Here is a 25,006-nt window from a genome sequence, read left to right on the forward strand (position 1 = left end):
ATCTGCAAAATAAAAAAGCAAGACCTTTTGGCAAAGGCAAAGGTCCTTGGATGACAAAGAAAACAAACAAACAGATCCACAAGCAAATCAAGTCTCACCTCAAAGACCAGATAACCAAAATGATGCCCTTATTTTGGACAGAACCTTTTCCAGCTTAGAAGAGTTGAAAGTAAAAGAAGAAGAGGACAGCCAGCTACAAGATGGATGGAGACAATCAGAGGAATCATGAACCAGCCATTCAGAAGCCTGTTATATACATATATATTATACATATATTTATGAACCCAAATTAAGAGGTCCTTCAGAACAGAAATGCTAATTTAACACTGGGCCCTTCGAAGTGAAAGTGGAGTTCAAGAAGCTCTAGGACCATCAGAATATGGAAACCACCAACGAAGCATGACCTGCTAGCATGCTATCCTTTTACCTTTGTCAGCATCGTGCTTTCTCCCTTGACTATTGATCATGCAAGCTAGCCTGCCCCCTCAATCTGTGGAGACACAGTTGACCTGTTTGTCCCTTAAGAGCCCAATGGATACTGCAGCTTACTTGTTGTGTCCATATTTCTTTTCTACCAGTATTCACTACATCAGCCTACACGTACAGAAACAATGTCTGACTTTATGTGGGTGTTGCACACAATTCCGCTTCACATCAATACTGTACACACTATCTGCACTTGCTTATATCAAGTTTACATCAAGTCTTTGGAATTTGTATAACTTCTTGAGTGCTGATGCCTCTATCTCTATGCTTGTGAACAGAATAAGTCATGCAGCGTACATAGCGAACTATTCCCCTTTGCGTTATTCTTTTTATGTACTGATGTGAAAATGTCTTACAAGAATACAGATTACTTGCACTTCTGCAAAAAGGGGCACTCGAAGTCATCCCAGATCATTGCATGAAAAGGGTTGAGATATTTCCTAGTGTCTCGAGCATTTCTGGCCACACAAGACATGTTGTTTCTCGGACCTTTAGCGGAACACTACCAGCAGTTTTCCTGCTTGTAACGAAGGTCGTCCTCCATATGCTGTGAGTGTGGAACATGGATAACTCCCATTCATCTTCTGGGTGACAGGCTTGCCCTATATCTTCACTCTGTCTCTCTCTTTCTCTCTCTCTCTCTCGAGCATACTCTCCTTTCTTACACCACATATACAATATTTAGGTCTGCTCCATCAAAGGACAAATGCAATACTTCAGCATTTATTACTAGCTGGATCCTTTGAGTCCTCTGGCTTTTGCCTACCTCTCTTTTAACCCTATCCTTCTTAACATACAGTCGTAATTTTATCCTCTACATGGAACAGCATTTTTCTGCAAATCTTTGTGCACAATTTTGATATATTTTGATTTCGATGTATGTATCACTGATGTCGATGGTAATGTGGCACAAAATATCGCAATACAGTTATGCAATTGCATTTTTTCCCCATGACAAAGTAGTGTAACAGAGTTTAAATTCTTGATATCATGTTACAGTTACTGATTTAACTGGGCATTCTGGCCGATTTTTTTTTCCCTTAGGAATAAATGGGGTGCAAAATTTTGTGCACCCAACTTAAGTCACATTAGCAGCCCATTAGCAACACCCTATTAACCATGTAGTGGACCATAGCAACCACCAGCAACACCCTAGCAAACACCTGGGATACCATAACAACCACCTAGCAACACCCTAGCAACTGTAGGCTGAGTAGGCATGATTAAAACAGAGCAATGGTTAAATTTTGCATGCATTTTTCATCTGTACATATTGTCTGTGCCTGTACACATGAGCTACCTGCCACAGCTGACTGAGCTACTTGGATTGTGAATATGAATGGTGCAGAGTGATTGCAGACATGCTGTAAACTACAGCAAGGCAAAGTAATCTGTCAAAACATCTCAGACTGCATGCTAGTATTAAAATAACAGATAAACATACCTGTGCTGGTGAAGAGACCCCCAGTCTCACTAAACAGGCCAGACTAACACCTAAACAGCTCTAGATTTATATTTTCAGAAAAAATGTATCTCTAGGCTGTGTTATGAGTAGTTTATAGCTTTTCAAGTAGCGCCAGCCATTCAGAAATTTAATCAAGCATAACAGGCTGTCTTATTCAGAGCAAAGGCAGGGAGAGTGGCAGGACTTATAAATGATATTTGCTGTGGCTTCTTTCTAAACAAAGCATGGAAAAGTCTGTTGGTGTTTTCCCTGTACTTTCCAATTTCTACATATTTTCATGGGTTTTGGAAAGTAAAGTAATGAATAGTGGGATTATTTTTCAGACAGTAATAAGTAAACTCATTACAGTTCCAGAGAAGTAATAGATTACTGTTTTTGAGTAACTGACTAGAAACCAATACTATCCATCACTGTACAAAAAAGCACCAGCTGTCTTTATGTTTGGATGCACTATGTTTAGTCTGGAATTCCACTCACTATTCATAGTATTATTTCTGAAATAATAAAGCCATAACCAAACCAGCAAAGGCAAGAAAACACCTTTTTTAGGAATACTCATTTTAAAGCATTTTAACCGATACATTTGAGTGCATGTCCTTGATTTTAATTGATTTGTTGCTGTAGTGACAATAAATAAAAGCTGAAATCTGAACGGCTGAGATTCACAGCTGCATTACTTCTGCTGTATCCCCCAACTGCATACTAGCATGCTAAATAATGTGTATAAACCGTATTAGAAGTGCATTAGAAGTGCACTCATTAGTGTAGAAGGTGAAGTACAGAAATGTGTGGTTTGGGACACAGCATTAGATCAGCCAGTGAGACACGTTCAACAGTCCTGCAGCTCCAGTGGCTTCTTATAGCTCTGCTGTGCTGCTCTTTAGCTGCTCATTAAACATCTCCAAGGGAATGTTTAAGGTGTTGCCTGATTAAAGACACATTTATTGAGGTCAACTGGACACATTTTCTTGCACCATGATGTTGGCTTCTTATTCGCCAGCTTCTTTTTCCAAATTCATATGAGGTGTCTGAATATGAGTGCTGCACCATTTAAGGTGGAATTGAAAATATAAATATGAGGCTGCCGAATAAATGCCAGCTCCAGCTTATCTTGTCCTCATACTGTTTTCTTCAGCATGCATCTAAAGGTATCCACATATCTTTTAATCTTTTTCATGGTCATTCTGGTCTGTTCTGTTTGGTCTTCATCCACCTGCAGGGTTGTTGCTGCAGTAGTGGTGACAAGAAAGTTCTGCATAGTCAGAGTTACAGCTCACCTACAAGAAAAAATGGTTCTTCAAGGGTTATTTAGTAAAAGAAATGGTTTATACTTAAATGGTTCTTTGCATGGTGAAATGGTACTTTATATATATATATATATATATATATATATAACAGATTCTCCATCAATCTAAAGTACCATTTCACCATGCAAATCTGTTATATCTGTTTTATATATATATATATATATATATATATATATATATATATATATATATATATATATATATAAAACTCTTTTGAAAATGGTTCTATATAGCACCAAAAAGCGTTCTGCTATTGTTACGATGTGAAGCTTGTTACAATAACAGAACCCTTTTTGGTGCTATATAGAACCGTTTTCAAAAAGGTTCTATATAGAACCGTATACAACACATCCTCCATCAGTCTGAAGAACCAATTCACCATGCAAAGAACCATTTAAGTTTGACATGATCCTATATAGAGCTTATGGTTAAAAACAGAACCATTCCCTTTACTAAAGAACCCTGGAAGAACTGTCTTCTTTAAGAGTGTACCAGAACAGGGTGTTCTTGATGCCGTGATTCAATAGTATGAATGGAAATGCTTACTATTGGTTACAGTAACAAGTGTGAAGTCTATTCCTATGCATATGTTTGCTTGTGATACAAATACTTTTAAAATCTATGAATTGGAAAATGTTTTTAAAGGAGTAGAGCAGATTAAAAGATAGAGCTAGTCACTTTTCGGCCTCTGCATCAAATGATTAAAACAAAACACCTACTTTTGCCTTATTGTGAATCTTGTAACGCAGACCAAGAATCATTGTAGATATTAGCAGATTTAAATGCATCGTGAATCATTAAAGCTCAGAGGCATAAAAAAAAAAGATATTTCATTAAAAACTCCAGCCGTGCACATTTAATGGGCATGTTCGTTGCTAAATATAGACAGCGGAAGCAATTATCTGCGAGAAAGGTTTTAATCTCTAATGAGCATCGAAGAGCGTTGGCCTAAATGCTAAATGCAGCTTAGCGTAGCGCCAAATCATCAAACTGGCTACCATTGCACTTCCAGCAGCACCTCCACCTCCCCCACCATTCTTAAACGCAGCGGTCAGGGATGAAAGCCATGGGGGTGGGTGATCGACCACGCTTCTGGTTAACAGGGATCAATAAGAGAAGAGCGGCCATCTAGCAGAGAGGAAATGAGGATAATTGTTACGGCCTCTCCCGTCTGCTAGCGTCTCTCTTTCCCTGATCCGTGGGGATTAGCCACACCCAGGGGGGAAAAGGCAACGCGGTGCTTTAATAAGCTCAGTTTTGGAGGCTGGAGACTAGATTAGACGCTAAGCACTACAAGCCCCAAGGCTGATCAGTCCGAGCCGGATAGCATGCTGGATGTTTAACTTTGAAATGAGGCGTTCAGTCGGGCTGTGCAGGATGTGCAGAGGCTTTATTGATCCCGAAAGTGATGGCCATCTGTGCCTTGACACTCAAGAGGAAAAGGTTTCAGCCATGTGGAGTGCAAATAAATAATACCAATAATAACAGTAATAACACCAGATATACTTTGAATTCACTTACTTGACCTTGTTAACCAAGGGTTAGACAGATATAACAGTTTGCACTGGCCACTCGACAAATTAATGAATCTCGAGACCAAAATGACGAATTTGTGACCAGAATAATTGAAACGTTTATTGTATATGTAGTTGAATGTAGGGGTAGGCGATATGGCAAAAAATATTATATCATGATACTTCGAGACATTTTCTCACAGTACACAATATGCAAAATGACATTGAGTATCTGAGGTTGAATAAGTTGGAAGGGACAAAATAGAACTGGTAGCACCACATATGAAAAATAGTATTATAATAATAGTAACAATAATAATAACAATAAAACTACAACTACATGGATTTTTATTCAGTGTTTTACAATCTGTCCTGCTCTATCTCCAGTTAAACAGGCCTAATTATGTCGGTGTATGATGATATGATGATATCCACGACACACTCAGAAAAGTGTATTGTGATGTAATTTATTGGGATAATGATAAAATATGTTATTGCTAGTAGTATATAAACATTTGGGTATTTTCTTGATGTTTTTTTTTTATTTATTACGTCACAACATTTACATCGTCTACAGAGAATGGCACATTTTAATGTGCAATGGCTGTTTTTTCTGAATTTAACACATTGGGAAAAAAACATAAAATGTGGCCTGTGCAAAAGTAAAGAAACATTTCATAATTTTTTTCCATTATGTTCAAACTTAGCAAATGAATAGAAATTGTGCACCAAAATCTGCAGGGAAATGCCATATTTAAGCATGTTCTCTGTAGAAGATGTATTCACTTATTGTCTTATTCACTTAGAAAATTAATGTCATTTCAATCTGAGTATTCAATCTGAAAACTAAAAGTGTGTCTCCTGAAAAGAATGGAAGCTGCAATAAAGGCAAAGAGTGGACACAGTACTGGATTAATGTAGTAATGTTTCTTGTATTTGATGTACTGAATGGCCATTTTGACTAGAAGTTAAATAAATGTAGGGTGGTTTCTGACTTTTGCACAGCACTGCGGGTCCGCGATATGACTAATTAATAATAATTCAATAATTAATAGTAATTAATGATAGTTACATCAGGAATTATATTTACTTTTGATCTACACTCTGTATTGTATTGAAGGTCACCACCTTTTTTTTCTTTGTTGATGTTAACTGCCATCAACACATCTTCTTTTTACTGTAAAAAAAAACTGTATAAAGAACTCAAAATTTTAAGGCAACGTAATGCACTAAGACTTTTGTTTCAATGCATTTTCATATATACATTACATATAATACATTCTTGTCTTTAGCTAACAATTGGAATGGTGTAGTGGGTAACGCCGCTGCCCTCCACCCAGCAAACTGAGGTTCAATTCTCTGCTTGGGACAGAACAAGTGTCTCTGGACAAGACTCCTAATGCTACGTTAGTTACCTCAGTAACATGATTAGATTGTAAGTCATTCTGTGTGATGGTGTCTTCCAACAAGTGTAATGTAGGCTGTTTCCCCTTGGTGAATGAACAAACAAGAATAAGTTGTTTAACCCCTTAAAATCCCATGCTTATTACATACTAAGGCTTATTATTCAGTAACTACAGGGACTTCAATGCAACTGGCTAAGCTATTCTTAGGTTACAGAAGTGTGTAAAATAACTTTGGGCCTACCGTTGGGCCCCAGCCATTTAAGGGGTTAAACAGACAAACATTACTAAGGAAGACTACACAGTCTGCTGTTGAAGAAACTCAAAAATCTTGTTTGAAATTTTGAGTTCACTCAATAGTTACTTGTTTTACAGTGTTTGTTTCACAAACTCAAATGTGGTTTTAAACGAATGAGCTACGAGTGAGAGAGATTACTATAGTACACTGTGCTTTTGTTATTGCTGGCAACATCTAAGGGTTAACTTTGAAATATACTGCACAGCTTTGTATTCGGTTATGCCGAGTCTTTATTAATCCCAAAAGAGATCACTAGCTCTCAGCTAGTGTCAGCAGAGAGGCGTCCAAACAAATAACATCAAATCATTTCCAATAGTGATATCAGATTTACTTGAAATTCAACTAGCTGCTTGTTAATAAGGGAGTAATGCAGCATATATTATTCAGTTTCTGTTCCTGCTGTCTCGGCTCCTGCAAGGACCTCCCTGCTGTAACTCCACTGTGGGACTGAATGTAATGACACTTCTGTGGTTATTTGATTCGCTATAAGAAACTGTCCATCCTGTTATATGAAACATGCTTCCCCTTCCCTGAGATGGACGGCCAGATCCCAGGGCAGTGATGTAGTGCGGCCATACACGAGTATCAGCTAACAGTCAAGAGCACACTGGAGCAGTACATTCATCCGTTACATGATTAATTATGTAGTTATGTATGGAATTACATTTACATTCACAACAATAGCTTTTCATCAAAGTCAGCTTGTAATGAAATATCTCTTCTTGCAGTTACAAATGCAAATGCGGTATCAGATTCTGGACTCTCGCCCGAATATCTCTCCGTATTTCGATTTTAAAGACTTGTAAGAGTTAAACACACACCCCAACCTGTTGGCTCCAAAATTATTAGCATCCTTAATGAAGGCAAAATGAAAACAGTTATAAGAAAAAAAATACTTTGACTGAAAGTTTTGATTTCTCTGATTTGCAATGAATGTACTGCAAAAATGGTGTCTTGTGAAGCGAAATGACCTTAAATCTATTTGATATATTTAACATTTCTCATTTTGAAATTGTTGTTATCTTACTGTAAATTTATCTACCTTATTTATAGATGTCTTACATGTTTTAAGTGATTGTAGTAAGTAAAATGATCTCACTATATTGGCAAATAAGTTGGCTTGTTTCAAATCAAATTTCTTACAACATGCAAAATTATCTGACACTATAGTGAGATACTTTAACTTAAATAAGTCACTTAAAACTAAGAAAAAATGGAAATAAGTAAAATAATCTTAAAAGATGATTACAACATTCTCTAAGTGAGAAATATTAGCTATATCAACAAGATTTCATAAAATTTCACTTGACAAGATACCAATTTTTTGCCGTGAAGTGAAGTAAAGAAAAAATGAGGCTGAAAATGAGGCTTTAGGACTTAGTGGGCCTTCTCACACCACCATGTAACTGGTGCTCAGCCAAGAACGTCCTGATTAAAAATTGTATTTAATCTCAAAAATTGAAAACTGTTACCTTTACAGAGATGTTTTCTCTGGAGCTTTGATCCAGAGAAGTCCAAATGCCACTCATTACACTGCAACACCTTCTAAAAGAAAGCACTGAAGATTTTAAAATGCAGAAGCTTGTGGGCTTTTCCCCCTGTCTTTTATGTTGCCCACTGGAACAGTTTACACCATGACCATGATCTTCACAAAGGTTTCATCAGTGGCAGGTGGTTTTTAGACTTTGTCACTAAGGTGTAATATGAATTTGGTGATTTGTTTTTGAAGACAGTAATGTAATGAATAGTTGATGTTAGGTGAGAGGCTGACACTTAAGTTTGTAGTTTTGTATTGGTTTTATTGTAATGGACGTGGTAGATCTTTCATTTGGCCTGAAAGTTTAGAATGAACACAAATACAGCTCAAGATTTTTTTGTCTGAATCCACATCAGGTTTTGAGTCCGAAACTGACTCAAGCCTGACCTGACCCACCAGCACTGAATAAAAGTTGACAGAACAGCACTGGTTAAATATCACACAGCAACAATAGCAGGCCTTATAAGATCACAGACAAATAAAAGAAACCCACAAACACACACACCCACACACATCTTCTAAGCCGCTTATCCTTCTGGGTCACGGGGGGGAGCGAGTATATAATATAATATAATATAATATTTGGGGGGAATAAAACATAAAATGACCTGTGAAAAGGTTATGGCACATTTTATGTATATAAAGCTTTACAAGAGAAGGAAGAACATTCCTAACTTGTAATGTAAGTTAATGTTAAAACATGTCATTTTAGGAAATTTTGGAGCATTTCTATTGGTCCATTCGTCATGAGATTGTCATACATTCGAAAGAGCAGCTGATATTTTTAATTATGCCAATAGATAAATAATAAAAATAATAATAAAAGACAACAAAAATGGAGATATGAATGAAGTTTTTGTTCCAACAGCATCGATATAAAACAATAAACATAAAATATGTCACAAATTGAACATCTTTTGGCTGCACTAATTGATAAATTTATTCGCAGTTTATGTCCTGCTCATCCATTTTCTCATGAGTGTGGGACTTTCTGGAAAGTGACTGTTGATAATACATCCTTCTCTTGAGTTCTCCTTCAGAAGCTCTGCCCCACAAATTCATGGACATGCGTCACAAAAACGAATGACACTGGGCTAGCACACTTGTTTTGGGGATCTTGGTGGCCATTAAACACTTCACAAATGCTGTATGGACAAATACTGTGACATAATGTTAGAGCAAACAGCAACACAGCACATTAGCGTAAGCCAGGTTGTGGGTTAGCAAACTATTTCTACAATTGCTGCTGAAAAGCTAACTAGTTGGGATCAGCTATCGCAAACATTAGCAAACAGGACAAACAATACGACCTGCTGGTTCTGCAAAACTTCTGAAAGTAAGTTGATACTACCAAGTGTCAAGCAGAAACAGAGCAACCTTTTCATCCCTTTTCATGCCTTTCAACTCTCAATGTAGCTGAATTCAGCTTCTTATTCGCCAGCTTCATGTTTGAGTTTTCCCGTTCCACCTTAAATGGTGCAGTAGTTACATTCTGGTGCCTGAGGCCAAACAAGAAGCTGGCGAATAGGAAGCCTTCAGCATCAACTCTCAGAGGTCTCTTCACTGTTGAAATGCCTCAATGATGCCACCATGGCTCTTCGCCCTTGCCTGATCTAAGAACTTCTTTCTCAAACTTTGTTCTTCAGATCTTCTCCTCTTTGGGTGTTTCTTAGCCATCTTGCCTTCTTGAAAGTTGGTGGAGTTCAGCATGTAGCCCTTTCCCTTCTCCCTGTCCTGTTCATGAGGATGAAACTACCCTGTTGCTGATTGGCTGGAAGAGTGTTGTTGAGTGGTGTGGTTTAGTCCAATCCACTTTGTTGGTTTCCATTTACAGAGCCAGGGCTGTGTACAAACACCAGCTAGCAATCCGTGAAGAAATATTCACTGAATGTAACAAAATGTGTATTGAATTAAAATCGTTAAAAAAGGGCACCAGGCTGTGAGAACCCCAAGGTGAAAGTACAGTGAAACAGTAAAAGCAGGAAGAGAATTCGAACATTTTCAAAGCTGGTGAAGCTCCAGTAATTAGGAAATTTTCCTCACGCTTTGATCAAGGAGTAGGACAGTGCATCAGCAGAAGGAACAGGCAATACACTCACACACAGACATACACAAAAGACTAAAAAACCACTAGAGGATTTAATCAATCCTGACAATCTTCACTACAGCTGTCCTAATAGATTAACAATGTCCAAGACCACAGAAAAAGTTAGAACAAGAATTGATCTGAAAATCAAAATTCAAGAAAGTTCCCAGGAAAAAGAGTGAAACAAGCCTTTCTCTAGAACAAACCAAGCGCCTCCCAGTTACACTCTTAAAGCTGCACTAGATAAGATGTTTTGATAAAACTGAAAGAAGTAATATTACTGACTGAGTAGAATAAAAACGGCTAAAATATGGTAAGCATGCACTGCTGTGAGTCTGAATAGAGCAATACGATAGGTCTGATGTGATAGATGGCTGTAGGGTAAATGTGCATGCTTTCAAAACTTGCCTGTTGTGTTTTTTTTATATATATATATATATATATATATATATATATATATATATATATATATATATATATATACACAATTTTTTTTCAAGAAATAACACACAGTAATGTTTATTACCAAAAAAACGTCTGCAGCCGTAGAGTCAAACTAACTGATTGTTAATGAATTTAGCTCCTGCTGATTCTCCTGCAGAGTTTTATTGCAGCTCTAATCAGATCCACCTGATTCCACGTTGCTCCTGAAGCCTTAATGAACTGAACGACATGTTGCATTTGGAGTCTGTAAGGAAATAAAACTGTTGAGTAAGGCCTGGACTGATCATTACTGTATATTTTCAATATATATATTTTTTTTTGAGATACAAAATTAGACAACGTGAATATTGCGTGATCACTTATGTGTGCAGTTGGATTTCCTGAAGACCGTTGCAGCAGCTTGACCTCTCCTTTTCTCATGATTATGAGTGTGATCAGCCTGGTGTTGGTTGATGATGCTCAGCACTGCAGTGACACTGACGAGATGGTGGTGTTTTAGTGTGTGTTGCGCTGGTACAAGTGGATCAAACACAGCTGTGCTGCTGTGGAGTTTTTAAACACCGTCTCCACTCACTGTCAACTCCTACCTCGCTGGTCCACTTTAGAGATGATAGCTCATCTGATGCTGCACCGTTTGTGTTGGTCATCCTCTAGTCCTTCATCAGTGGTCACAGGACACTGTTGACAGGATACTTTTGGTTGGTGGACTGTTGTGTTCTATTGACGTAAAATATGTTGAATAAGGTTCTATATAGAAGATTTTGAAAAGGGTTCTATATAGAACCATATAAAACACTTTCTGCATCAATCTAAAGAACAATTTCACCGTGCAGAACAGTTGTGCACATAGATCTTTCAGTGTTCATGGTTCTATATAGAGTCATTGTCTTTCCTAAAGAAAACATGTTGGGTTGTGTTGATTGTTGGCAAATCTTAATTGTAAAACAGCATTGAAATGTAAAAGTGACTGCTTGCTTCCGTACATTTGGCCTGTAGGGTCAGCTACTTCATATTTATGAACACGGCACAAGAAAGAGATCAAAGATTCAGTGAGAATATGTTTTAGACCCTGAGTTAAGAAAGACAAGACCAGTCCTGTCTCTTCCATGGGCTTTAGAAATAAAAATAGCTCCTTGTAATGTAGGGTGGGGATCAGCAGGGGTGCAGCGATCCTCGGGGCGCAATTTAAATTCCATGGGATTGCTTCTCTCCCGTCCGCTGATGAGTGTCTTAAGCTCCGGCCGTGCCCGGGAAGCCTCCTTCACCAGGGAGCCCGGAGCAGCCAATCAGAGCTCATCAGGATAGAATGAGAAGAGAGGCTGGGAAAAGATCAGTGGGGGATTTGAACTGTGCGTAAGAGCAGCAGTGAGACAACGAGAGAATAAGAATCATGTCCTTTAGCTGCTCTTCCAGCCACGATCCCCTGTTCTCACTCATTACCACCCTGACACCTGTGTGTTGATTCATAACTAGAGACAGCACTGATATGCAAAACATGATATCTTTATCTTAAATCTAGTCAATATATAAAATCATTGAACTTTAAATTATCTGCCAGTATAGTGAGATTATTATTTACTTATATATAATAAGGTTACGAAATCTCAAAATGAGAAACATTAGGTATATTCACTAGAATTGAGGTAATTTCACTTGTCAAGTTGTCATCTTTCTGCAGATTGCATTGCCTGATCACAATTTTTAGAGCTGATTGCCATGATTTAAGCTGACCCTAGTTATTTAACACAGTTGTTAGCTTTCGCAATCATATCGCTGCTGTTGGAACAAAACCTCATGTCTCCAAATAAGTACCTGCACAGAAGAAGGGAAAACATTTTTAACTATGAATTAGGGGTGGTCAATATGATGAAATTTCATCATTATCATGATAAATTATCACACTATGCATTTCTGAGTGTATGGCATTGTTTGATAAAGGGGTCACTTGAAAGTAAATTAAGCATTGTTTGGCTTTTTAATGTAAACTATACATAAAGCAGAAAGCAAATAATTGATAAACCAAAAATAGGGTGGAATGGTTGAAAAATATTTCGTTTTTTTGTTTTATTGAAGGGACAAAACTACTGTCATATCAAGTAGTAAGAATGTGATACAAGAGAAAAATGTCACCTTAAGGCCACAATTAAGAATAGCTAATTTATAAAGCCTTTCTAGATCACTGTACTGTTAACGGCTTAATTCCATCAAAGCATTAACTTCCGGTTTTTATACATTATTTTTATGCATCAAATCATCCAGAAATACAGTGATTCAGTATAATTTTAGAAATTCTAAAATCTCAGGATTCAGTTACTGCAAACCATTTTATGATCTGTTATTTACAGCAGTAGTGATTGTCTCATTTGCAACATAAGCACCAAATGAGCAAGTGCTAGCAAATCTGTGGGTCCTTGCCTTCAAAGCCTTGCTGTCCACAGAGACATCATAATCCAAAACATGTGGTCTTGAAAACATGGCAAGAGTCACAGATCAGTTTAGAGATCCCAGGCAGAAATAAACTTTTCCATTCTAGCTTCTGTGTCAGTAATTCATCCAATGTGGGAACAGTGCTGCTTTCACTTTGGGTATGCTGTTTAAGGCAAAAATGGGGTGACAGTTAAAAGACTGGAGACTGTCTGAACCAGCCAATACTCAAGATTTCAGCATCATTACAAGAAAAGGGAAAGTGGTATTGTGCCTGATCTCAAAAATCTGACCTGTGTCCTGTGTGTCTGCCTCAGCAGGGAACGAGGGCTCAGCAGAGAATGGCCAGAAGGAGACGTCCACGTGTGACATCTGCCAGTTCGGTGCCGAGTGTGACGTGGATGCGGAGGATGTATGGTGAGTCTGGACAAGCAAGCAGTTAATCTCTTAAACTTTTAAGTAGAGCTGAGCGATATGGCAAAAATCTAATATCACAATACTTTAAGAACTTTTCACAATACACGATATGCCACAATATTTATTTTTTCTGACATCTGATAGGTTATAACAGATAATCGAAAGTGCCACATAAAAAACAAATACTATCAAAAAACAACAAATACAGTGATTTGTATTCAGCATTTTACATCCTGTGCAGTATTTCCTCTAGGAAGTGAAGTCATCTGCCACTGAAGATCAGGCTCAGGCCACCAATGTTTCATTCAATACATTTTCCTCATTTTAAAGTTGTAAACAAGCAAGGTATGGCATCCTTAACAGTAGCTCGCCCTCACTGGGTAGCTGACTAGCATTAACACGTTACAATAAGCAAATGGCAAGGTTTGCACAGAATAAAACAAGTAAATGGTTCCTTTTGACCCACTTTATTAATATTTTGAACCACCACTGTCTGCAGAAGTCCACAAAATGTAAAACTGATCTTAATAATATTGCTAAAGAAGATCAACCCAACCTCCTCACAGTGTGCTAAGTTAGCCAGTTCACTAACAACAGCTTGCTAAAACTATATTAATAGTCTGCTCCACTGACGATCGTTTCTTTCAGCACTTTGGCTCAACTCGGCTCTGACTGTTTGCGTACACTTCGTGTAACTGTCAGTTCTAATTAAAAGACCTCTGAGTTTCGTAATTGCAACTTCATGACATTTCATAAATTTCTGAAGAAGCAGCGGGTCACCACTGGAAAATATATTTAGTGGAAACACTGCTGTGCCTCAATATTCAATAAAACAGCACTAATATGCTCTCTGAGTAATTAAATATGCAGCTGGTCAGTGTTTTTAAGTACTGACGACATCCACAATATACTTGCATAAGCATATTGTGACATAATTTATCACGGTAAGGATAAATATTGTCCTGTTGCCTGGCCCTACTTTTAAGGAATTGTTCAGCGTAAAATCTCATTTTCATTTCACAACAGATCAGCCAAGACATGTCTGAAGTTGGTTTAGTTTTGCACTGGAGCGACAAGACTAACGTAGCTGATTTAACTCTCATTGATGTTCCTTTGATCTGCTCCTAACAGTAGTCACTGTTTTTTCATAGATCTATTTCTTAACGTTACTCTGAAAGACCTTTTTGAGGTTGTTTTCACACTAGAGTTTTTTCCAGACCCAGGACTGCTTGCTCTGCAAGTTCGGTATGTTTGGTCAAGTGTGAAAGCTATTTTTGAGCCTGCGAGATCGGTTCTCTGGTCCTCCTGAAATCTGTGATATGGGGTTAGCTTCCAGTGAACTCTGGCGCAGTCCATTGTGCATGCAGTGTTGCATTGGTTCATTTTGTAATGTGACTGCATTGCAAAAAATACATGTCTCATGCTGGCCTGCATGGCCAAAAACCTTCTTATATGAGAGTGGCTTCTTGTTTGTAAGCGCTCCTGCATGGTGAAATGCCATGAATGCAAAAAGCACTGTTCTTCACTGCTTGTCTGGGTAACACTTTACATTAAGGGTCGCTAATCAATCATTAAATATATAATAATCAACTATTAGTAACTCTTCATTAAGCATTAGCTATTACTTAGTAATTGATTAAGGACTTATCAATTAGTAATTAAGTACACTGTTAGTTGATAAGTTAGTTTGTCGTTAGTTTGTGGCTTACTTACTCGTTATCTGTGTGCTAATTGCTGCCTATTACATTGTTAATTAACTAATAAGTATTTTTCTTCATATAAAGAAGTAACGTGATCACTTACTAGCACCTATGTGTTAATCCCGCTAATTATCTGTTAATTAACTTTCCATCACCTCCATATATTCAGTTGCTTCACTTTTCTCACTTTGGTTCATTAAAGATGCTTATGGTCACATCTGACCGTAAGATGAGCGCACACAAATTCATGGACGGTTTTGTTATTCATCAAGTTCATCTTGGCATATCTGTACTCATATCTGGTAGGAGTGCATGTAAATTTGGGCATAAATGCTGGATATGTGGCTAATTAACCAAAACTATTATCAACATAATCTGTAATTGCAAAAATAAGAACAATAGAAAATGTCAATAATACTAATTTGTGTGCATGACAGTCCAGTACAAAAGTGGATGTACTTACTTTACATACACATTGATATAAAGAAGTGCTGCAACTATTTCATGTTCCATTTAAAGACACATTACACTGTGCTTTTGTTGTCATACACTGCAATAATACAGCGTTTATTTTAGGGAATTAATTACACTAAACAATCACTCTACTATGTTAACAACACTGAGAGTATTTAGTTTTTTTCACATTTTATTTTTTTCCAGTTGTTTTCATTTTAATACTATTAAATTTGGTCAGCAGGGGAGGAGTGCACTCACTGCTGGACATCAAACTCCACCCATGAGCACGGCCATTAGCTTTCATGCCAAACACTGCCGTTTTATTGGCTGGCTACTGAAACATCTGCATGAATTAGTGTGTGCTTCATGTAAATGATATGTAAATGAGGTGCTGGTAGGCTGCTTTCATGCACTGAAGCTGATTTATCATTTATGCTCAAATCTCCACTTGTTTCCACATCGTACAAAATTGTTATGAATCAGACGCAGAGCAGTTCATACCGTATAAAAGGCAAGAAAAAGGTGTTCTTTTTTTACGTAACTTTGATAATTAATGGGCCCTTTTCACAAGATTCGTGATTACTTCCGGTTTAAGCATTAGCAGGGTAAAACTCACTTCCTCTCCATATAGCTACTGCAGACGCGATGTCAAAATGTTTAGTAGTGAACTGTAACGCTCAAACACTGAGCTACAACAGCTGTATTTTAGTTTTCCTGCACGGTTGTGACAGTGAGAGTAAGAAGTGGACGGAAGCACTGATTTAACTGTAAACAGAGCTAAAATGCTGTAGGTTATGTTGTTTTTACTGCAGTTCTGCTGCAGCTGCTTCACATCAAGCCGTCTCTGTGTCTTTGTACAACACGCCAGCGATTTCGGTAATATAATATTCATAATTTTCAAAAGAAAGAAGAACTTTTATATGTAGCATGAATGTTATAAACTTTGTTTATATTAAGCTAGCTATACTGGCTAGAAGCTACTGCTAACCAAACTAGCCCGGCTAACATGAAGCAGCTTTTTCAGATGTTTTTTTCTGCTAGGAATCGCGTTTTTGACTGAGCAGTGAAAGGTGGATGTTTTCTGAAGTGCTGCTTCAAAAATTGCCATGAAACTATAAGAATAATGCTGTTTTGGCAGATCGCTAACATAGCCAGCGTTAGAGCTAACTTAGCTTTAAAGTTTGATGCTCATACGAAGCTGGTGCTCCTCAAACTGCTAATGGTAGTCTAGCTAATTAGCGACTGTAGCCTGCTAGCCTACTGTAAGCTAATACAGTTTAAACGATGTCTATCAAATAGAATTTACATGTAAAAGTTTTTGTTTGTGTTTATGTCAGAAGTCACTGCCATCATGTAACTAGCTAAATGTGTCACAGAACCTGCTCCACGTTAGCCGGCTGGTGGCAGCAGCTAATGAAAGCTAACTAGCTTCCTTATTTTGGGAACACAGCTACAGTTAGAAATGGCTTCTAGCGTTGCTAGCTAGCTTCAGCTAAACAACGTCTACCAAATTCATACTACACAGAAGAACTTTAATTTCTTTTGAAAACAAAAATATTACAGAAATCGCTGGCATGTTGTACAACTACAGAGACACTGCTTGATGTGAGCAGCTGCAGCAGCAGTAAGCAGGGCTACAGTTTATCAGTGCTTCCATTCACTTCCTTTTGTCATGATAGTGCACAAAAACTAACATATGTCTGTTGTAGCTCAGTATTTGAGCATTATAGTTCACTGCTAATGCTTAATCCGGACGTAATCGCGACTCTTTGTGAAAAGGGCCCATGGCCATTAGATCTTTACATTTTGACCATTAATTACTTCTTAAATTCCACTTAATCAACCATTCATTGCTTCTTAAATTCCTCTTACTTAATCATTAATTACTGATTTTGTGTTGTCACTTTACTTGGAGGGACACAAAAGCAGTAATTAATGGTTAAGTAAGAGGAATTTAAGAAGTAATTAATGATCTAAATGATCTATAAAGATCTAATGGCCATTAATCATCAAAGTTACGTAAAAAAAGAACACCTTTTTCTTGCCTTTTATACGGTATGAACTGCTGTGCGTCTGATTCATAACAATTTTGTACGATGTGGAAACAAGTGGAGATTTGAGCATAAATGATAAATCAGCTTCAGTGCATGAAACCAACCTACCAGCACCTCATTTACATATCATTTACATGAAGCACACACTAATTCATGCAGATGTTTCAGTAGCCAGCCAATAAAACGGCAGTGTTTGGCATGAAAGCTAATGGCCGTGCTCATGGGTGGAGTTTGATGTCCAGCAGTGAGTGCACTCCTCCCCTGCTGACCAAACTTAATAGTATTAAAAAGAAAACAACTGGAAAAAATAAAATGTGAAATAAAACAAAATACTCAGTGTTGTTAACATAGTAGAGTGATTGTTTAGTGTAATTAATTCTCTGAAATAAACGCTGTATTATTGCAGTGTATGACCGAAGCTGTGTTTGTGAGTCAGTAGTATGAAACAAAAGCACAGTGTAATGTGTCTTTAAATGGAACATGAAATAGTTGCAGCACTTCTTTATATCAATGTGCATGTAAAGTAAGTACATCCACTTTTGTACTGGACTGTCATGCACACAAATTAGTATTATTGAAATTTTCTATTGTTCTTATTTTTGCAATTACAGATTATGTTGATAATAGTTTTGGTTAATTAGCCACATATCCAGCATTTATGCCCAAATTTACATGCACTCCTACCAGATATGAGTACAGATATGCCAAGATGAACGTGATGAATAACAAAACCGTCAATGAATTTGTGTGCGCTCATCTTGCGGTCAGATGTGACCATAAGCATCTTTAATGAACAAGAACCAAAGTGAGAAAAATGAAGCAACTGAATATATGGAGGTGATGGAAAGTTAATTAACAGATAATTAGCGGGATTAACACATAGGTGCTAGTAAGTGATCACGTTACTTCTTTATATGAAGAAAAATACTTATTAGTTAATTAACAATGTAATAAGCAGCAATTAGCACACAGATAACGAGTAAGTAAGCCACAAACTAACGACAAACTAACTTATCAACTAACAGTGTACTTAATTACTAATTGATAAGTCCTTAATCAATTACTAAGTAATAGCTAATGCTTAATGAAGAGTTAAATAATAACTAAATAATGGGAAACTAATAGTTGATTATTATATATTTAATGATTGATTAGCGACCCTTAATGTAAAGTGTTACCCTTGTCTGTTTATAAAAGCTGATAAGCAGCAAAACACATGAAGCTAGTTCCTACCATTTTGCAGACCTGCACACAGAAAAGTGATGTATGGAATTGTGCAATCAATCCACAGTTCGGATGGAATTCTTGACAGGCTGGATTCTTTTCCTATATGCAATAATGTATATTCATTGTCATTCGTATTCTTTATCGTATTGCTCTTGTGGGTGTTGCTGTCTCTGGTGGACCAGAGGATCATGGGTTCCCTTTTTGCATCTCGGTTCCTCTCTGACAGTTTCTTCCTCTTGCTCTTAAAGAGGTGTCATGCTACTGATGCTCATTGGGGCTTGGATCCAGAATTTCTGTAAAGGTGCTTTGCAGCAATGGCTGGTGTAAAAAAGCGATATATAGATAAACCTTTTAATTAAAAATTAAATTTAATTGGATAATCTTAATTGCTTGCTTATATGGTTTCTGGCAATGTAAGATATACTTTTTTTTTTCTAAATTAAGGAAAAAATTACACATTTTTAAAGCCATTAAGGCATTTTTGTAGTTTGACCTTTCGATCCATCAGTAGTAATGCAGGCTGAAGCCCAGCTGCAACACATTGTACATTGCTCTGATAGAATCAAATACAACTTTTAAGTGTATTTAAACTTCCAGCAGACGTGTTCCAGAACTGTGGAGAAATCAACCAACAGAAAACTAAGAACTGTGGAGAAATCAACCAACAGAAAACTAATAAAAGCAGCAGCTTGGTGGAGCTCCAGGTCCCCTCGACCCTCCACTGTAACAAGAATCCATGAGCTGTTTGAAGGAGATACAGAGAGTTAAACCACTAACTATATATATGAGATAAGTAATATAAACACTAATTGACTGTGTATATGATATATATGTTACAATTTAACTTTATATGACGTATACGCTTTTTGATATATATATATATATGCAGTGCTGTGAAAAAGTATTTCATTAAAAAAAAAGTATTTATATTTGAGCTCAACCAAATACGAGCATAACGGTCACGGTTACACGGTCACCTGTGGAACCGGGGCATGCAGCGGACGCATCTGAGGGCACCAGCGGCCGTTTGTATGAGTTAAATGACCAGTGCCCTTTCCAAGCATTCCCAACAATCTGTTCCCCTCTGCCGTGAGCCCCCTAATTTGATACGACAGAGTAAGACAAGCAGTCTGCCAACTGGGTGGCAAGTAAGGTCACTGCACTTAAGTGGCCAACAGGGAAAACGAAGGGCACAAAAATAGCCAGAGTCCTGAACAAAGGTACATTGGTACCAAGTCGCAGAAGCGGAGACACACCAATCCGTCTCATTCCTGAAAGGTTCGTTTGATGACCCTTTCCTTAAAGGGACGTTCTGTTATTTTTACACAAAGACTCACTTATACTTCTATCACAATGACTCCAGTTGAACGTGGAGTTGCTGTGGGGAGTGTTGAGCAGGATGTCTTACAAGCCAGTCTTAAAGAAAAGTGGGTCGAATCACATGAAAGTGGAACATACGGGTGTACTTCTGTGCCACAGTCGTATGGAAACGTCCCTTTGGTACATTTTCATGCGAAATTTATAACAATAATAATAATAATAATAATAATATTAGTAATAATAATAATAATAATAATATGTTTTATTTCTATAGCACCTTTCCAAAGCTCAAAGTCGCTTCACAGAGCATCCAAAACAGGCCAGCAAAGGAAAACAAGAAGCACAACAGACATGTACGGTAATAACAAAAATAAGAGAGTTAAAAAAAATGTCCAGGGCTAATCCTAGAAAATCTGTGTCCGATGCCCATGTTGAAAGCACATCCACGGCTTTATAAGCTTCAGTCCGAATCTCTTAAAGACGGGTTAGGTGGTAATAGCACAGTGCTTGCATGGGTTAATCAGCGCTTCACAGAGGTCTAACTTAAGGTACAAAGGGCATGCATAACCGCCCTAGTAACTGTAACTGGCTGAGGTGGTACATATTTCCACATTTTCATATTTCATATTTCACATATTCATGAATCTACTTTTATGCAGAGCTTATACAAAGAGAAACGATATTTCATTCTAAATTGAGAGTGTGATATATATATATATATATATATATATATAAAGTCCAGCAGGTGGTGAATCTGTATGTATGCTGTAGGACATCAAAAAAATTGCCTACAGCAAAAAACACTGCTAACGATCTGAATTTAGCAGCTCAGCATGTGTGAATGCAGATTTGCAGAGTTCATTCTATCATGTTTTTTTTTAAAATACACCTCTGTCGAAATTCATTTGCCAGAACATAAGCCCATGATGAATGCTGTAACAACCTTGCTGTAGTGGGCAAACAATATACATGACCTATGAATTAGTTACCAATGTATACTAAATAGACATAAAATTATGTAAAATTATGGGCAGTCCTAATTTTGGAAAGGATCTTCCCCAAACTGCTGCCACAATGTTGGAAGCATATAGTTGTGTAAAATGTCTTTGTGTGTTGTAGCATTAACATTATCCTATACTGGAACTAAGGGGCCCAAACCCCAAAAAACAGCCCCAGACCATTATCCCCCCTCCACCATGAGCACACCTGATGGAGCAGGAACGGAAGACAGACAGACAGCAGACAGAAGAGTTAGCTTACCAGCTTAGTTATGTGTGATAAGTTCCTCCAACTCAGACAGTGGGAACACAGTTTGTGGGCAGGACATACCAACATATGATCAGTGAAGGTGCTGCTTGTGTAAGTGCTTCCGTGTTCCAGCATGACTGTGCCTCTGTGCACAAAGTGAGCTCCATAAAGACATGGTTTGACGAGTTTGGTTTGGAGGAACTCCAGTGGCCTGCACAGAGCCCTGACCTGAACCCCATGGGACACTTGGACAGGATGAACTGAAATGTGGATTGTGAGCCAGACCTTCTTGTCCAACCTCACTGCCTGACCTCACAAATGCTCTTTTGACTGAATGGGAACAAATTCCCACAGAAACAATCTTGTGGAAAGCCTTCCCAAAGGAGTGAGGGCTGTTAAAGATTCAAAGGAGCAAAACTCAATATTAATGCACATAGTTTTGGAAGGGGATGTCCAACAAGCTCATATACCCTGCAAAAATGAAATCTTAGCAAGTGAAAACATCTTAACTGTATTTCTAATAATGATATTGTTGAAAGAATTTTGTAATATTATTTCACTTATTTCTAGACTTTTTTCATTGTTTTAAGTACTTTTATCTTATAAAAGTGAAAGTTAATCCATTAGCAGATACTTTTAATTGTTTTAAGCATTATTCATTAAAATAACTAAAATTATATTTATTATTTCTCAAAACACGTAAAATGAACAAGTCTAGAAACAGGTTGAAAAATCGTATAATATTCTTAAAACAATCTCATAATAAGAAATATTAGCTATATAAACTACAGTTTTAAGATGCTTTCACTTGCTCAGATATTATTTATTGCAGGTGTGATGGTCAGGTGTCCACATCCTTTTGACCATTCAGGTTTCGAGATGTGCCTTTTCTCTGCAGTCTAGCAGAGCATTCTGGGATAACTTACCTGCAGGTTTATGGCTTTTTTTTGTACTTTTTACTTATTCTATTGGTCCCCAAGTTGCGGGTCGATGCTCAAAGACTGACCTGAGATGGATGATTGATTGGGGAACGAATTCCGTGGGACGCAGGAATGAGGGCAATAATGACAATTTCATCTTCACTAATGGAGCGCCGCTCTCTGCCACATCATCAAGAACTCATTGATATTCAAGAGGTTTCGCTGGGGACCCTTTCCTCGCAACAGCAGGCAATCAGTCCAATCAAGCCCTATAGAGGTCATCAGACGTTTTGCTTTGCTAACAAAACCTGTCAGCGGGATTTTTTTTCCCTTCTTCTTATGATGGATTATTTTGATAGCTAAATCAGCTGATTTGTATTCAAGCCTCCAGCCTTGTAAATACCTATCTAGACGACTGGAATCACAAAATAAAATGAGGGGGTTATTTGAAACCATTTTATCCGATCCATCCCGATGCTGGATTACTAGGAGATGTTCTCTGAAGAACTGAGAAAGAACTTTAGTCCAAGATAAAGCTTCATATCAGGACAACAAACTCCTGAAGGTCGAATTATACTGTCTCTGCAAATCTGTGAAGATATGCGGCCATCGTGCACAGACATCTGCATAAGCTACGCAAACTGTAGCGTCTTATGCTTTTTTTAGTTACTGTTGTGCAAACAAAAATGACAATAGGGTTGGCTTGGGGACCCAACACCTGCTCCCCAGGAGAACATCGTTAGAGGAGCTTCTGAACATTCTTCATTACGCCTGTTGGCTCTGTAGAGTTGGTCGTTTGGCCGACAGTTGGGGTGTTTAGCTGTAATGGAAGGAGGGTCTTCTCAACACTTGAGTCCTCTGAGGGGAGTTATGTGTTGGCTACGCTGAGCATCTGTGTGAGCGCAGAGATGTTTCTTCTCAGCAGAACGAGATGAACTGCTCACTGCCACCACCCTTATACAGACCATCTACACTGTAGCCTTCAGACATTGGCCTGAACACAGATTTCTCTATATATATATGTCTCTCTGCCTCTCTCTCTTATCTCTGTCTCTCTGTGTCTCTCTCTCTCTCTCATAACTCTGTCTCTGTCTCCCTCCCTCCCCTCTCTCTCCCTTGCTTTTCATAGTCTCTTCTTTCTTTCTTTCCTCCCAATCTATTGCTTTTTTTCTGAATTCAGCCTCCTGTTTTATTTTCACTTTCTTTTTCTTTCTCTCTCTCTCTCTCTCTCTCTCTCCCTCCCTTGCTTTCTGTCTGTCTTTCCCAATCCCTCAATTAGCTTTCTCAATTTCTCACTTTCTCTCTATGTCCCCTTTCTTTCTTTGTGTGTCAATCTACCAATCACTGTTTTTTTTATTTTTTCATTCCACCCTTTTTTAGGTTTTCTCATCTTTTTTATGTGTCGCATTCTCGCTCGCTCTTTCTCTCCTTTGATCCTTATTTTCTTTTGAATTTTGTTTTGTATCTCTCTCTCTCTCTCTCTCTCTCTCTCTCTCTCTCTCTCTCTCTGAGTGCTTTATGAAAGGATTAGTGGAGGTAAAAAATGAGTTGAGGGATTAGAAATGGAATCAGCGTTCTGAGCTGCAGTAATAAAGTTTTTGTGCAGAGTGCTACAACAGACAAAACACACTACTGTTTCTGAATGATGACACTGCTCAAGTGTATGTGTGTGTATGTGTGTTTGTGTGTGTGTGTGTGTATGTGTGTGTGTGTGTGTGTGTTGCGGCGGCTGAAGTGGCTCAAGTTAGGCTAAAAGGACAGGTGGACAGACAGGAAGCCTGCAGGCAATGCTGGCCAAGTTTAGATAACAGAGAAACCACATGGCTCTCACAAATCAATAAGACATATCCCCTCACTCACTGTAGCACATAAACACACTCGCACACACACACAGATAAAGCGGCCACACACTTTCTCTTACCAGGGAAATTTCACCCCTGCGGAAAATGTATCTCTGACAGTTTCTCACTCTGAACACACATACATATAAAATCATCTTATGTACTTATACTTGTAAGTATTTCTTATGTAGTTGATATACTGTAATCTGCTTTAAAGAACAAAGTTTGGTTCACCAGCACACTTCATTTAACATAACAAAGTATTGATTACATAAGTGAGATTAATGATGTTTAGGAGTTGTTTAGGCTGTTAGCGAGTTGATCAGCCTAGTTCTAGTAAAGAAAATAACATTTCAGTCCCACAGTTTAAATAAAAAACGGGTTCTTACTTCATCATTGTACTCGGTGGTATATTGAGTACAACGGCTTCAAACACAGATTTAATAAATTAGAAGTTTAAAATGAGTGACACCAGCCAGCAGAGCTTTAGAGTTTGTGTAGTATATTCTGTAGTGATTAAAATCATTCCTGAAGGACTGCAATATACCTGAATTACCTAAATACAAGCAGTTATAAGCTTCAAATTTCCATTTACAGCTGCTATAGATAGTACTCAAATGACATCACGTGTGGTCACCGCAGTGGTGACAGCCATGACAGCAACCCATGTTTGTACAGCGTTAGTTAATAAAGGATCCTGACAGATTAAATATAGTCATGGTGTGCTGCGTGCTTCATGGCTGTAGTGACAACAGCAACAGAAAACAAAACACTGTGAGCTTTTACAGTGTCCCGGCTGTCCAACGTCATGAGGGGAAAGAGGATGAAGAGCTGAGCCGGCCAAGGAGAAATCTTCAAG

The 25,006-nt window shown here is 37.9% G+C and overlaps 1 protein-coding gene across 2 annotated transcripts in view; it reads left to right on the forward strand.

Moving 5' to 3' along the window:
- The window catches only part of tmeff2a (transmembrane protein with EGF-like and two follistatin-like domains 2a), a 134,556-nt gene that overhangs the window by 84,961 nt on the left and 24,589 nt on the right, over positions 1–25,006 (forward strand). Inside the window, exon 5 of one of the 2 annotated variants that reach the window (XM_036561931.1) lies at positions 13,282–13,381. In XM_036561931.1, coding sequence (XP_036417824.1) covers positions 13,282–13,381 — 100 coding nt within the window. The remainder of the gene's footprint in view (positions 1–13,281; positions 13,382–25,006) is intronic. The other variant, XM_036561932.1, reaches the window with a different exon arrangement.

The sequence above is a fragment of the Colossoma macropomum genome, unplaced genomic scaffold (assembly GCF_904425465.1).
Source record: "Colossoma macropomum unplaced genomic scaffold, Colossoma_macropomum, whole genome shotgun sequence".
In the NCBI taxonomy this organism is placed as follows: Eukaryota; Metazoa; Chordata; class Actinopteri; order Characiformes; family Serrasalmidae; genus Colossoma; species Colossoma macropomum.